At 35.5% G+C, this 16,798-nt stretch overlaps 1 protein-coding gene across 1 annotated transcript in view; it reads left to right on the forward strand.

Annotated features, from left to right (window-relative positions):
* The window catches only part of Gnpnat (glucosamine 6-phosphate N-acetyltransferase), a 49,836-nt gene extending 36,783 nt beyond the window's left edge, over nucleotides 1–13,053 (forward strand). Inside the window, exons 4-6 of the mRNA XM_081730485.1 lie at nucleotides 519–649; nucleotides 8,222–8,283; nucleotides 12,508–13,053. Coding sequence (XP_081586611.1) covers nucleotides 519–649; nucleotides 8,222–8,283; nucleotides 12,508–12,661 — 347 coding nt within the window. The 3' untranslated portion in view covers nucleotides 12,662–13,053. The remainder of the gene's footprint in view (nucleotides 1–518; nucleotides 650–8,221; nucleotides 8,284–12,507) is intronic.
* The last annotated feature ends 3,745 nt before the right edge of the window (nucleotides 13,054–16,798 follow it).

Genomic DNA, 16,798 nt, shown 5'->3' on the forward strand with positions numbered 1-16,798 from the left:
GAGACCTACCGTAGTCGGGTCAAGACTTCACTTAGGAATTAGTATGTGCTGTATTCAAATATTTAGGTTTCAGAATCCTGCGCTACTTGCGCAACAAATTTTATAGAGGTAGTTGGTGAGTACTTCAAATTATATGCCCGTAGCCAAACTCCCTTTACATAAATTGTTTCGTAAGTACCTTAGGATTCTGAAACATGTAATTTTGGATAGTGCTTATATTAGTTCCTAAGTGAAGTCTAGACCCGGCTATGGTTGGTACCATAATTTTGGAGCTATGGACTTTTAAAGTTCATTTTTCATGTTTTTAACAGCCTCCGAAATGAAGCATTTGTGCACCTAGGATGGTCTATACTTTTTGTCTTATCTTGGTGTCAGGAATCACCTCCCAAATGTTGTCGGTGTTCTTTCGAAATACCCTGTATATGCAAGAGCTGTATGGATAAGCATAGAGCTACTTCAGCATGAAAAATATTTACCTCAATCATTTGCTTCAGCATTGTTCTTTTTTTTAAATCCAGATCGCTTCAAGGCCATGAAATCTTGTCCCGGCACTTATTACGTGACTGTCATAGAAGACACGAACAAAAAGAAGATTGCAGGTGCTGCGTCGCTTGTTGTGGAGCAGAAGTTTATTCATGGGTGTGCTGTGGTAAGTAAACATTTCATAAGAGAGAAAAAATCATTTCTTCCGAATTATAAGGCAATGATCACATATGGGCGATTCTCAGCGTTACGCACGGGACATTTGTACACAAAAACTGCTTTTTAAAACAAAAATGTATTTTCAAATAAAATAAAATGTATGTAAAATTAGGGAGAAATTATTAGTGCATAGCTAAGTAAAATGAAACATTCAAAACAATTGCATATTTGAGTTATATGCCAAAATTAAGCGTTACGCACGGGATTCAGACAAAAAGCTCATTTGACAACCTCAATTTCATTGGACATTCTCTGCGATTTATAACAGCATTTCCGTTTTATATGCCATCACCTATGTTCATTCTCCTTACTGTGCATTAAATTTTTAAACTGAAAAATAGAATTTAATGAGCTTTACATTATGTTTTCTTTTTCGACTCGCCGTTACGCACGGGACAGAAAAGTAACCATGCAATTGTTTGGTTGTTCTAAGATTGTTATTACGCAATATCCTTACTAAAGAGATCGATATTTTAAGATTAAAATTTGGACATTAACAAGCATAAAAAATTGCATCCATAATTTAATTTAAATGAATTAAATTACATTCCAAAGTATCAAAGTCGAACTTTGCGAGGCAATTGGCTTAGTGTTATTACCATATCTGTGGGGTATTTGTCTGTGCGCTGATTAACAACTGTTGAGCTGTCGATCTCCTATGCTACCTACCAAACGGTGAATCGTTTAAACGCTGCCATTGTCAGATGAAATGCAGGAAAGTGAATTGAAGGGAAACAGTTGGTTTTTGGTTCTTTGGTATAATTGTTTGTTACTTTAGAGTGAAGATTTGCTTTACCGAGTTTTTTTTTTTTTTTTTTTTTTTAAATAATATGAATTCACAGGCAAGTAACTCTGTTCCAAGTAATAGTGTCAGTGATGAACTGAATCGATCAACAAAAGTAATGAATGGCACAGAAAGGGCTAGAAAATTTAGACTTAAACATAGGAACAAGGTGAGACTGAAAAATAAAGTAAGGATGCAGCGTTATAGGCAAGTTAAAAAATTAACTCTTTTCCTCTCACGTTCCTTTTGCAAAACTCATTCCGCATTGTTTCGTTGTTGACCATTTAGAAGAGGAAAACACTCTAAAATGTGAAGAACAAGATACCCGTAATTCAAATTAGATTGGTTCAAGGAAAATACGAAAAGAGTGCGTGTACAGAATGATATATTCATCAAGAGATGAGACATTAATTCAGAATACAACTTTGAAGACGATGTTCATAATGATATTCCAACCCTCCAACTCTCGAGCTCAGAACGGACAATATTAGATCAGGTGTATTTTTCCTAGTGAAATTTGATTGTGGTTCTTCCAGAAATAGGATTAAATATCGGTATGTATGTGTGTCTGAAAGTGATGTAGAAGATGGGGACATTAGAATAACAAATCTGAAATGCATGGACAACAGTTGTACAAAGTTTTGCATTGATGAAAAGAACAGATCTTATGTCTCATTTGATCGAGTTTTAAATATACTTCAAGCATCTAATTTTCGGATAAAGGGTGAAAGAATATACTATAAAGTTCCAGAAACAATAGCCATTTTTGTAAAGAACTAAAGAGTTTTGAAGAGAATCCATTTGCCCCCTACAAGACTGTCAAACCAACTTAGAACCTACCTTTCTAATAGAAAGAAAAAAAGTGTGATTTATCATAATAATTTGTTTTTAAACCTCGTGGTAAATACTTCTCTGTAACTTAACGTAGACGTTTTTAGTAGTTACGTTTAATTGTGTTTGGTTTAGTTTCTCTCAGCAAATTCATGTTTCTTTGAGTTATATAAAAGTTTATTCTTCATTGCTTAATCTCAATAACAATAAACACTATTCAAATCTTAACTCAATTTTATTCACTTCCTTGCATAAATCCGTAAATGTCCCGTGCGTAACGTTACGCACGGGACAAGAAGGATAATAAAGAAATTTAATAAGTACCACTGACAGGCTAATAATAATTCTACTTTGGAGCAAAAGTTTCAATACTTTATCTTCTACACTTACAAAGGAAAGACGAAAAATGCATGTTTTCCGTTACGCACGGAACAGCAAAACATGACGTGAGAAAATACGATTTTTGCCTACCAGAATAAACATTTTTAAAACAAAATTGTAAATCTTTTGCCAAAGGTCCACTTCTTCTTCTTCTTCTTCTTCTTCTTTTTTTTTTTTTTTTTTTTTTGCTATTGTTCATATAATTACAGATTTAGAATTTAGTTCGAAAATTATTTGAAAATTGGGATATGTGAACAGCATTGAGCATGGTGTAGAACAGATAAAGTTTATGTGGTCAAAACGTAGTAAATATATTTTACAAAAAGATTTTAAATGTCTCAGTATATAGTTACACTATTTCTTAATAGAAAAATATAATCATCATAGTTTCAAATTAATTTTGAAAATTTACTGACAATGGACCACTTGCCAGAGAATCGCCCATATTGGCTTTCACTTTGAAACATCCTTTTCTGAGAAGGAAGTATGCTGGAGATATAAGCACACCGGATAAAATAATTTAAAACGTGACTCCTTCTAGAATAAACATAGGACCATTTCTATTGTTATTGAAGACATTTCCCTGCTACCATGTGAATAAATTGTCCCTTACCGCTCACACGACTACTGCAGTTAATTGTATGGAAACAGCTTCGTCAAGATGAGTCGAAGCAAAAACGTACCGTAACAGAATAACAAACACTTGGGAGTGCCCATTGGCGCATAAAGAATTATGTTGCCAGATTCATGCCGAATAAAATCGTTTCGAAACCCGACAGGAATGAAGATTTCCACTATTTTTATATTTTAATTTGCAAGAACTGCATGCGGAATAAATATAAATTTCTTTCTTGTATACATGGACGGAGTTATGGGGGTATTGCCCCCTTTTTGAGAGAAAATAAAAATGCCACATATAAGAAGGCCATCTACCAAGACCTCTGAGACCGACCAAAAGGTCTGCCCCACTGCCCCTTCCTCCCAGCAGACAATTCCTAGCTCCGCATATGCTTGTATATACAGTATACAATATTAACGAAGGAAATTTACTTTCAAAAGTCCTTTAATCTCCGCCCACTGGAAACGATCCCGCGCACCATGTTTCTGCGGAAATGACGTTAAGTGGTACTTAAGAGTCTATCGGAAGTCTAAGGGGTTATCTGGATATAGAGTAAATAGAGATTTTTTTCTTAATTTGAGGACGTATTGTAAAACTTTACGTATAATATTTTTTCTACCACCTATGTTAAAGCAAAGTTATTCTTGCAATAAATATTTTATTATAACACCCATGATTGAGTTGGGTGAGTTTGATAGAGTACTCTATAGGCGCTACAGTCGTAATAGTAGGAGAGCTTGAGGGGAGGCAAGGAAAATTTTGGAGAGGCGAAGCAACCACACTTGTTTTACTTTGAATATTATTATTATTAGTTGTATCATACATATTATTATTATTCACCGGTTGTACATAGAAAAATGAGGACAAAGGTGGGGGGCGAGAAAAATATTGGGGTTGCGGTCGCCCCTCCTCGCCTCCCTGTAGCGTCGCCACTGACCGCCTATTCTGTACGATTATAGACAGGCTTAAATGTTGTTACTAGTTATTGAACCTCCTTACTATATGCAAAATTTAATTATTCCAGATAAAAACTGTAAAGGTGCCGTATCAAATTTATTACAAATAATTTGTTAAATTAGCTTTCGACTACCACAGCTAATGGGTATTGGCTTCTTCTTTAATCTCTTATCTCATAAAATATAATTTAAGATAACTATTGCAACTAGTATATGAATCATTCTATTTCAATGATGAAAAATTCATGGTCTCAGATTTTGATAATTTTTTGTACATTGAAAGACATGTTTGCGAATAGTTATTCCCCAAAATAAAACTTTCCCAACCATTATAGTCAATTAGTAATTAATTACGCATCAGCTTCAAGATCTCGACTCAAAAACGTGTGATTTTGCATTTTATTGTTTATTTCAATAATCATAGGAGCTATGAAGCTAAAACTTTACACCTGCATGTAATTTTGCCTGTAGATTTCAAATCTGCAATCAAAACTGTCGAATATTGTATAGGTGTAGAGTTATAGCAGCATTTATGGTTCCAAGTTCAGGTCCCGAAATGAGCATGTGGTGAAAGTTGTACATGTGTAAAATTGTAGCACAATGTTAAGAAATACCTATATTTCAGTGAACCAAATTTGGTTTTGGATATTTGAGCCTAAGGCTCCTCCAAAAATCTGAATGTGTCTTTTGCCTCATAACGAGCTCCTGAAATAATGATATAAACTATTTGATATTGTATAACTTTTATTACAACTATTCCACACAGTAGCCCACAATTAGTTTTGGTGAAATTATTGTGCGTGTTGCATACCCAAATCACTATGAAAACTTCAAGATCGATGCGCGCCAACTAGACGACCTCTAAAAGATCTTACAAATCAGCCGTCTTTTTGGTCACAAATGTCCACTTTTCCGCACTATAGTTTTTTTTTCTTTCTTTTTCGATACACCCTAATGATGAGATCAAATATTCCTTGCTTCATATGTAATTGACATGATAAAAAGCAACTTAATACACGGTGTCTAACTTCTTGGGTCAAATTTATACAGACTATCCACTGTTAAGTATTTTGAGATAGGTAACTAAGGTCGGAGAAGCTTATTGCAAGCCCCACACCATCTGGAACAAATAAGAAGTTTCAGTAAGTATATTGTTTATCGTGTTGATACTACCTGTTTTACTTTGCACAGCATTACATCTGACTACTTAGTTTTTATTACAAACAAACCACTACTTCACTGTACGTACAAACAACTCACAACTGTTCAAAATGGAGACCACCAACCTCGATACATTTTGCACAACGCTGCATGAAATTTTGCCGCATTTTCCGGTATACGTTGTGCAATCAGACATGTAATTAGAACCATAGCAAGCAAATCCTCCTTGGAGTCTGCTGGAGTTTCACACCAATGACTTGACGTGTCACCAAGTAAACAAGGGGAATGAAGGCAGGCGAGGTGCTGACCACCTGACAGGACCTTTCCTTCCAATCCAACGATTAGAAGTTGGTACTCAAATATCGGCGATCATCAACATTGGAGTGAGTAGGTGCACCGTCATGTTGCACCTACGTTCTCTCGCAGACATTCAGAGTTGCAGTCTCCAATAATTCAAGCAGTGTATCTCGAGGGAACAGCAGATACTGTTGTGTATTGAAGCGTAGCGGCAAGAGATCCTATTAATTGATACTGTACAATCCCAGTCGACAAGTTGATACACAATTGTTGCTGCTGCATGTGGATTGTAATCATTTTATATACGGTGATTACATGTACTGAAAGTATCGTCAAGGGTAAAAGAGCCTTATCCTGAACGAAACACTTGGAAGTTTCACTCTGGGTGTGAAATCATTTGGCCTCATTTTTTGCACCCGTTGTGAGATAGGAGTGCAGTTTTCTCTCTTAGTATTCATCACATATTCCATATTCTTCATATTATATTATTTTTTTAAGTGTGTACGTGACAGACAATTTGATGGGTGTTTGTTAATGGCGATTCTTCCACGCGACCTAACGCCATTTTTTCGTACTCTGGTGTGCGAAAAGTTGGTCGTCTAACATCTTGGCTATCTGTTGTTGTGCTGTATCTCTTGTTGAAGACACACACTCTCTCAAGTTCGTATCTACGAAAAAAAAGCCTTCCAATTCGGATGACGTCTGTTTGAAAACTGTCTGTACACCCATTCAGCTTTCCAACACAACAATGTGCTGCAACATACATTAAATGCATGTTTGCAAGCTCGTAACTGTAATTCTTCATCTTTGATTACCAGAAAGACACTAAACAACTATCGCTGTGTAAACATCACAACTCGATCGTGTGTTGGTTCACTGCTAGCGGCACCAAAGTTTGAGAAGCGATTGTTTCTCGTATGAAAACTTACGCAGACAAACGTGCGTTATGAAAAACTGACCCATCAGATGTATTGGATCTGAATCTGTAGTAATTTCAATGTTAGTACAATAAAGCAGGTTATATCTACACGATAAACACAATTAGTGCAACTTTTTACTTGCTCAAAATTGCGTAGTGGAAATAGGAGTTTCTGATCTTAGGTTCCCTATCTCAGAATATTTATAATAGACCCCTCTATCAGTATATAAATTTGACCCAAGAGTTCAGAAACACCCTCTATAATAGGGAATAAAATGATGTAAAATTGAAAAAGAAAAAATGCTTCGAAATCATTGTATAAAATTTTCTTTAAGGAAGAGTTAACTATTTCGCAGAATGCTGCTATTTCAACCATAATCTGTTTTAAAATAACATTTGAGAGCTGATAGTATAAGAGGTGATAACTCTAGGATCCCTTTCGACAACAAATCGACCTTTCCCTACCTTTTGAAAAAAAAATGATGCGCAACGTTAAAACCTTCAAAATAAAAGAATGGAACAGTCAAGTAATTCTATACAAAAATAAATAAATGCAATTAATTATACACAAAATTGTGAAAAGAAATGCAGCAGATGCTAAAAATATTTGGGAAAAGAGTACTCTGAAACAGATCTGTGTTGGCAGTCCAAGAACACATACTACAGTCTATGTCGACACTTACATTCAGTCACGAGTTACAAGACATGAACATAGGGGATCGGGTTACACAGGCGAAACGGCTAAGGGGCCATAACGCTTTAGCATGACGCCAGTAAACTGGCAATATTGATTGCTGATGACTGGAAACGTGTGATATGGTTGGATGAATCATCGTTCACCTTACCTCAGACCACGCGTCATATTTGTGTGTGGCGGACGCCCATAGAAGCGTCCCAACCGTGAAATATGGAGGCGGCAGCTCTGTGATGCTTTGGGCCGCAATGTCCTGATTATGTCGTTAGTTTACAGAACTATGGTTCAGATGTTCTTTGGGCGTAGTTAGAGAAATATCAGGATGAAGTTGAACACCTCCCCTGTCCGCTCCTGAAAATAATTCAACATCTGTTGTCCTTTCGGAGATACGAATCCGGCACAATTTGCTCCATCCTTGCTCACGGAATTGAGTGATACTCTGCACGCGGAATGTTATAATATACTACTTGCTTCCATTTACAACTCCATTTCACATCGCATCAGAGCTGTTCTGAGGGCGACAGTTGGTCCAACGTCATAAAACCTGGCTAGTTGCACTTTTTTTCAGGTGTTTCCATTAAATTGGTAAGTACTTATACTTAGCAAGTGATAACGCTCTTCCCCACCATTTACTTTCTGTAGAGTTCACAGAATTAATTAAACAGGAGAATAAGTCGAATGTAATTCAGAACATAAAAAACATGTTAAATGGAGGGAGATGAACCTTTGGGTTTTGGGGCTGGTAAGCATTGATCTATACTATTAATTTTTAAAACACTAAGTAATATAATTATACATGAAGTTGAAAAAATATAAAATATATTGATACTGTCCATGCACTAATCATTCGTTATTTTTATTGTATCATCTTTTTTAGAGAGGGCGTCTTGAAGATGTCGTAGTTAGCGACGAGTATAGGGGAAAGCAACTGGGTAAACTGTAAGTTCTTCGAATTTGATTATCTCAGAAATTTTCAGTGACGTAATAGAACAGATAAATTTAAAGAAACGCATATGTTAGTCATAAGATGTTTTTAATATGAGAGTTTTTTGTACGTTATCGTAATGTTGATAAGATTCATGTGACATTTAATACGATAAAAGAACTGTCAAGGAAAACTACCATAAGAGCACCTGCTTTATTTACATACATTTAAAACTTCAAACATAATTACTTTAAACTAGTATTACAACAACCAACATAGCAATGATACCACGACGAACAGGACCGGGCTTAGGAGTTAGAGAGCCCAATCGAGAATCATTTTGGTTGATCTTACGCTCCCAGCCAAGTTGTGCTAATGTCCGTAGAATCATAAAAATATTTTTAAAACGTCTGTTTTATAAACTTTATCTCCCTGTAGTAGAGTGAAAAGTAATCAAAATGTGCGCTTAGAAAGTGCATGCGAGTAAAAATGTTTGTTTGTTGTTTAAGTTTATCGTGCTTTTTCTCGCTAGGCTATATAAAACATGGTACCTACATGGTACGGTTACCAAACGTTGTCTTTTATCCAGAAATTTCCTCTTTGTCGAACCCTAAAAATGTCTGGACGGGTTTTGGGGAAAATGTTCTCTTCTTCAGGAGTACAGATAACTGTTTCAACTTTAAGATTCATAATAGTTATAGTGTTTATTTATTTATTTATTTTACTACTGAAATACCGAATATTTTTAAATGAAAAGTGAAGTATGACATAGTTAAATAAATTTTAACTCAAAATTATACAGTAGATATTGACTTAAAACATTGCTACTCTAAAGAAGTATTGATCCTTTTACTTATGCGAAGGCGTATGAGTCCAGCGGGTCAGGCTTAACATCATTTGATAGCTGTCAGTTGAAACTAGTTGACCTCAAAGCTTTGCGCTACATTTTACAATTTCATTACGATAAAGGGCGCAAAATACTGTGCAGACCGTGAAAATATTTGCGCTCTATCGCCAAGATATGTTATCAACAAAAACCAAAAGATGATTCAGTCGCTTTCGTTCTGGAAATCTCTACGTTTAAAATGCTTCTAGGAATGGATGACTAATCACAGCAAAAGAGGATATTCTGGCAAAAGTCGTGCAAGGCTGGTAGGTAAGCAGTTGTAACATTGCCAATGACCTAAACATCCATCATCAAACAGTGTTAAACCTTTCAGAGAAGGCTGGCTACAGAAAGAAGTTTGACGTTTGGGTGCCACATGATTTGATTAAAAAACATTTACTCGATCGAATTTCTATGTGCGAATCTCTACTGAAATGTTACGAACTCGAGCCGTTTTTGAAGGGGTTGATCACCAGTGATAAAAAGTGAATAACGTACAACAACAATTTGCAAAAAAGGTTGTTGTTGAAGCGAAGATAAACCACACAGTCTGTGGCAAGGCCCATACCGACACCCAGAAATGTTATACTGGCATATGTGCATCACGAACTACTGCCGCGAGGCAAAACGATAGACTCAAACCTATATTAGCGCGAGTACACTCAGTTATTCAAAAGAAACGACCGGAATTGGACAACAGGAAAGATGTTGAATACCACAGACCATATACTCTTTAACGGACCGTAAGAAATTCAGTGAATTTGGCTGGGAGGTTTCTATGCATCCAACACATATCCCAACCTGGCACCGTCAGACTATTATTCGTTTTGGTCTCTACAGTATTTCCTGAATGGTGTTACGTTCGTTTGAGAAGAGGCCCATGAAAACCACGTGTAACTATTGTTGACCAGAAACCAGCGTTGCCGGAAAAATGGCAAGGGTCATAGAACAAAATTGTGAATATATGAATTCATGTTATTATTTTCAAATCACAATAAATATATATTCAATTTTGACTTTCTAAAGGTTCAGTACTTTTTACACAACCTGATATTTCCGTAAACGGTAGTGTTATAGTTGGTTAAATATTTTCTCGCTGTGTCATTAAGAGGTTTGTTGAATATTGGTATATTTGTGAAATCTAAAAATGTCCTCAAGTCTGTCTATGGTAACTAATTTAAGATAAAATCCAAACAAAAATATGATGCTCAGATTTTAATGATCTCTCACTGGGATCATGTGCAGCAAAGACATGCTTTAGTCGCTAGAGTAGCGGGAAGGACGCGAGTTAATAGATCAAATAGAGGTAAGCTTCATTTAATATAAAATTGTATACATATAAGCCTAAACAAAATGTGTATACCATCTCCGAAAAGTATATAGGAGAGATGGGAAAGAGAATGAAAGAAAGGATAAAACGACATAAAGATGATGTGAGAAGAAAGAAAGATACCTATGCGATATACAAACATGTTAAGAAGACTAATCACGAAATTAACTGGGATAGGACGGAAGTATTGAAGAGAGAAAAGAATGATACTAAGGAAGTGGAAAGAAGCAGATTGGATAAAGAAGATAAGAAGAGATAAGCTGATGAACTGGACAGGGGGCTTCCCTATTAATGAATTATGGCGAAGAATTTTGGATAGCGTAGACAAGGTGACATTGAAAAAAGGCCCTTATAAAGACCAAAAATGGTGAAACGTGATTGGTTGGAAAATGAACACGGAGACCTACGGGATTGGCCGAAGGCTTCAGCCAATAAAATTTAGTCTTTTTCATAACACGGACTATATATATATGTCTGTATCTTCATTTATGTTCCATAGTGTCTGATGAAGGATATGTTAGATATCCGAAACTGTAATACAATATAGTTTAAAAAACAGTGTGTATTGAAGGTTTGGTCAGTGTTTCTTTTGTTACAATATCCAATCCAAAGCCATGGATAATGTTGTGGGGGTCGCGGTGGCTCAGTGGTAGAGCATTCACCTTTGGTGCTTGGGGTCCCGGGTTCGATCCCAGCTCCTGCCAAGTGAACTTTGTGGTGGACAAACACCGTGCGCGTGGGTTTCCTCAGGGTTCTCCTGTTTCCTCCCACTTTTTTCATTCATTACTCATCACCACCGTCTCCTTTAGCCTAACCGGCATAACCGTGGGACGTAAAACTCAAAGATTTCATTTTGGATAATGTTATATAGCCACACCACTACTTGTTTTAGTGGCTGTGACATGATTTATTAAAAATATTAATTTGTTTTTGTTTTCAAAAGAAATCAGAGTTTATGCACTGTTGGAAGCTTTTCTTACTTCTAAAAATCACTTTTCATTCATAAGTAATAAATTAGTCATATTACCCATATTATTGCTTTTCAATATGCGTAAGTATTTTATTTTCTTTATTTATTTGCTTTTATCTCTGCAGAATCTTTTAGGATTTTATTTAAGTTTAAACATGACTGAATAAAGCAGAAAACATACAGCCGAATCTTTTGACCAATAGGAGCATGGTAAGATAATTTGATATAAAAATACAAAGTAATAATATATCATAGACGTTAAATGACGGCACTTAAGGGGTTAAAAGATAAAAATGAAATGAACTCATCTCGGATAATTCCTGCATCATCGGAACACATCTCTGACCTCTATGAAATGTTGCGGGGAAAATATATTTATTCTTATATATTATCAATATTTAAAGCATACAGCGGAGAACATAATTAATTATTATTTTAATTTGATTTTCTCTGTGGACATTGGTAACTTCGACAAGAAGAAAAATGAGACTCAGTACGCTATAAAACTTTTCCTTTGTCCAAAATAAAATCTTACCAACTTTTGTTATGCTGTAACCGTGTATAAATATGACTAATTTTTGATCGTAAGAAACATTTATGAGATACAGATTTTAGTTTTCACAGCGTTCCTACTTTTCTTAAACAAAACTTGTTCACATTCAATCCCGGTTTCTTTTTTTTTAATGTGGTTTGAGTTTAGCACCCCTTTTAGCTGCGAAGCTATATGAGACATGGACCTACAGCTTAACGTGGGTCCGAACCACATGAACTCCCACCGGAAATTGAAGGTGGGTCTCCCACGCCGAAGGTGCGTTGCTAACCATATAGCCACGAAGGATCTCTAGTATGACTTTGTGTTGTCTGAAAAAACGCTTAATCATGTCAAAATGTGGCTAATTTAATCTCTTTTGTATGTCACTTTAGTTACTACAGAGACGTTTTAAAAGCATGGTAGTAAACTAAGAGTAATAACATCGAATTTTGTATTGTAGTTATCTGCATGACAAGTGAATTCCTTCGTTTGTAATGTTCGAACTTTTTTTTTTTTTCAGCATCATTTCCACAATCAATTTACTTGCTCAAGAACTCAAATGTTACAAAATAACGTTGGACTGCAGAGATCAAATGATCCAGTTCTATGAGAAGCTCGGATATACACTAGAAGCAGGTAGTGCCAATTACATGACAATTCGATTCGAATCGTGAAATCGAAAAAACTACGCAGGAATTGGATCTGAAGACAACTTGGCAACGTTCCGTGGCTGTCGCTGTGACAGTGCAGGCGTCTGGTGGAGGGAAATCACTGTGCACGCAAGGAAGACATGAGCTATTAAAGCAAATCCCCCTCAATAACAGAGGAATACATTTTGCGACATGATTAATTCGTCTGGTATTATAACAGTATTTTGTAACAGGGACCACACTCTCTTACCTGTATGTAAAAATTCAGTCGACCTTCGAATGTCACAGTATTATAATTTGGTATTTTTATTAAGTATTTAAGCCAATTCTATCGATCTGCTCAATTGTGCTCGAGGATGAATGAGAGACGCCTCGAATGTATTGTATGTACTTGACCAAATAAATTATATTGAGTATTGCTATGTTTTATTTAAGGGGAAATTTGATCAGTACCAAAACGAAATTTTATATATATAAAATATGAACTATACCGACAAACTGTAGGTGATTTCTCACATCAAAATAAGAGAAAAAATCCATATGGACCTATGGCGAAAAGTACATAGTTTCAGAGCTAGGGTTGTCCAAAACCAAGAAAAAGTCAAATTTCCAAAGGCCCTAGTTCGAATTCCAGAAGCTGTGAATGGTGGTTCTTATCAGCGTTTAAAGGAGTCACGCATACACAATCCAAAAGTGTATATTTCATCCATTTTCAATAGGTGTACAGGGTATTCTTCACAGGGCATAATTCTCAGACATGCCATCAACTGAATTTTGAGATATGCTCTGACTTTATGATTGGTCCAAGTTGGAAAACAATAAGTCGTGACAGTAATGAACACGGAATCTTTTGGCGGGATCTCTGAAACTGATTAACCATTGAATTCATGCAAGTGACTTATACATTCATAGTATCTGTAGGAAAAAGTCTCCACATACCAAACTTTCAGCTTCAACATGTAATAATAACGAAATTTCCTTCCTTCCGGGTGTAATATATATATTTAAGATCGTGAAAACCTGTCTCTACAGATAACCTGTAATCATATCAAAATTTATTGATCCACATTTTTTTCCCGTGATGATACCGTTTACACAAATATTTTTCACCCCCTCGATTGGTTAGCATCTCTTTCAGCACCAAGGCTTATGTGAAATGTTGACCTACAGTTTAACGTGGGACCTGAACCACATGAGTTCTTTCCGGGAATCGAACCGAGATTTCCTGCGCTACAGGCGAGTACGCTAATCAAATAAGAGAGCTCTTAACTCCTTCGAAGATTTGATTATATAATCCACTTCAATTGTGTTCTACAAAAGGTAGTTTACGTGGAAAAGCGAATTACAAAGAATACTGAAAATCGCTTCTCTCCCTCCCTCTGCATCTGCTATATTACATTCACACAAGTAATGATTAGTAATCTAAAATCCCTTTATGACATATATCGTGCCAATACATTGGGTGGTTCAAGTCAAATACGTGAAAATAATAAAATGTCCCACTTCCGGGATGAACTCTGCAAAACTGAGATCACGAAAACCTACTCCAAGGATGACCTACCCAATCAAAACTTATCCCTGTTCACAAGATAATACTGAAACAATTACCAGAATTCCGACGTTTAGAAAGTTTCATTTTCAACGGCACTTTAAAGAACATTACCTACCTAAGTAATCTATACCCCTCGTTACATGATCAATATAACTGAAACTCCAACATTATTCTTTCCCTATTGGATTTGGTGTGTAATGTTTCAAACTTGAAAGCAATTGTTGAACCTATAACCAACATATCAAGAGATGATGTGACAGAAATTAGCCTTATAGTGTTTACTATTTATTACGTCTGATACGTGCTTATTTCGGATTTAATCTATATCACAGAACGTCGTTTGAGTATCGCTCACCATCTGCATATAAATTTAGTCACCTAACAAGAAGACTAATAAAGTAGAAACCTCTTATTTTGGGGGAAGGGGGGCAGGGGCCGCCAACTGAGGGGAAGATTAAGCTCTTCTTTTGGGGAATGTGGGGTATCATCTAGTCAAACAAAACATCAGATCACGTCTTGATTATAATGATAAATTTTGATTAATAAAAATAATGAAGGGCTAATGCCAAAAATCAAAATCTTACTTTCCCACAAAGCAGAAAAACTGACTCTGAGATTTATCTTTATTGGAGGAACATTGCATTTCAAACGATAGTTTCAATAGAGGATGTACTGTTTTATGAAATCCATTCATCTTTCGCATTTATTCCCTCAACCTCCATGATTTGTTTTGAAATTAAGACTTTAAACAAACTAATGAATTTCAAAGCTGTAAACAAAAGGCAATTTTTTTCAATATGAACTTCGAGCTAAGATATTTAAACATTTTTCACACACTCGTACCCAGGCATTTCTTAAAGAAAAAATGAATACGGAGTTTATTTCCGGATTGCGAACAATTAACGGCATAAGAAACCAACGTACATCTATACACACACACGAATATCAACATTTTAAAGGATAATTCAAAAAAATATGTAAATAGGGGTTACTGTTCTTTTCAGTCATGTGGGGAAAAAGACGCTAAGTCACAAAAACGAACTCAGGTACAAGTAGTATCACTAGACTTTATCTAGAAGAGGCTTAAGACCCATAAACAAGTTTTAAGCTCAATCAGAAGCAAGCTGGTAGTACATTTTTACTAAGCTTATTTCGACACACACAGAATTGAAGTATAAATTTCCACTTGCAATTCTGCAAGAGCTAGTATATTATACAAGAAAGAATGATGCTTCAGATATATTGTGTACTGAAATATATATATATATATGAACGAGAATCGTAATATAAATTTATATACAATGTAGTTAGTACGAAAGTTTTATTTTCAGAATAAACGCAACTATTCTGAAACGTAGACTCATCTCACTTATCATATAATTAGGAGGAAATACTTATTCAGGGTCCCTGCCGACTTGGAAATCCCGGTAAAGTCAGGGAATTTTGTGAAAAACAAAAAACCTGGAGAAATCCAGAAATTTTAAGTAGAGATTTTACCTTTCAGAACCAATTTCTCTTTGTGCATTACCTATTTGGTAGGGAATATTTTATAAAATAAATTGTTTTCCAAAATTTCTCTACGCATATACTATACAATCGGCTTACTTAGTAGATGAGGAAACCTTTGGGGGCAGAAAATATAGTTGCTTTTTTACATGATATATGGACCTGGAAATTTGTAAATTGTGCCTGGAGAAGTCAGGAAATTCGTGCTCATCAGAAACAAGTGGGAACTATGTTATTTTCAGACCAGCTGTTACTAATTCGAATAGTAAAATCCAAAACGGAATTCCTGACGATGCTATAGTGCCTCCCACTAAAATATGGCCATTACTAAGAGTACCCTGTTTCCCTTCGAATTCGTTTAACATCCCCTTTCTAAAAGTTCTCCTGAAAATTTGTTAATATTAAAAGTAATCTCAGAGTAGGCATGTGAAAATAAATAAATAAATTTTAAAAAATACGATTTTGAGTTGTAGACGAACTACGAATTTAAAGTTAAAAGAACAAGCTGGTGTAACAAAAACAAACTAATTAGGAGTATATGATAATATACAATCGTGGTCCCAAAAATTCAGTACAAGATCATCAAAAGTGCTTTGTTTTACATCCAGAAAAATATACAAGAAATATACACTTATTAAAAATTTCAAAAATAAAATCAAACATTTCCAGGAAGTTTGTCATTAAAGGGTTTTGTTTAAGCTTTTTCGCACTTCCATCTTTTATGCCAAACTGGGAAGCTTTCCTCTGTTTTATATGGAAAACTACGGAATATCTACTTCCATAATCGCAAGTCAACTAGAATGGCTTGTTTATGGCATCTGCAGTGATGTATAACAGTGTTATATTCTTTTCTATAGTTACGTTATTTTTCCATCTATACAAATAACTAACCAGTGTTTTGACAGTCACATTACGCAAATACTAAAATACGACCGAGTAAATTCACATGTAATCTTCATACATCATATACTTCTTGTATCCCCAAAGCAAGAAATGGAACGGTAACTTATCCTATCTTTATCTCCTAACTTCCATTATAATCTTTCCTCGAGTCAGGCAAAACCATACCCGACAAGCACGTGGAATTTATACCTTGTGGTTGC

Source organism: Thermobia domestica, chromosome 11, assembly GCF_964235325.1.
Source record: "Thermobia domestica chromosome 11, izTheDome1.hap1.1, whole genome shotgun sequence".
NCBI lineage: Eukaryota > Metazoa > Arthropoda > Insecta > Zygentoma > Lepismatidae > Thermobia > Thermobia domestica.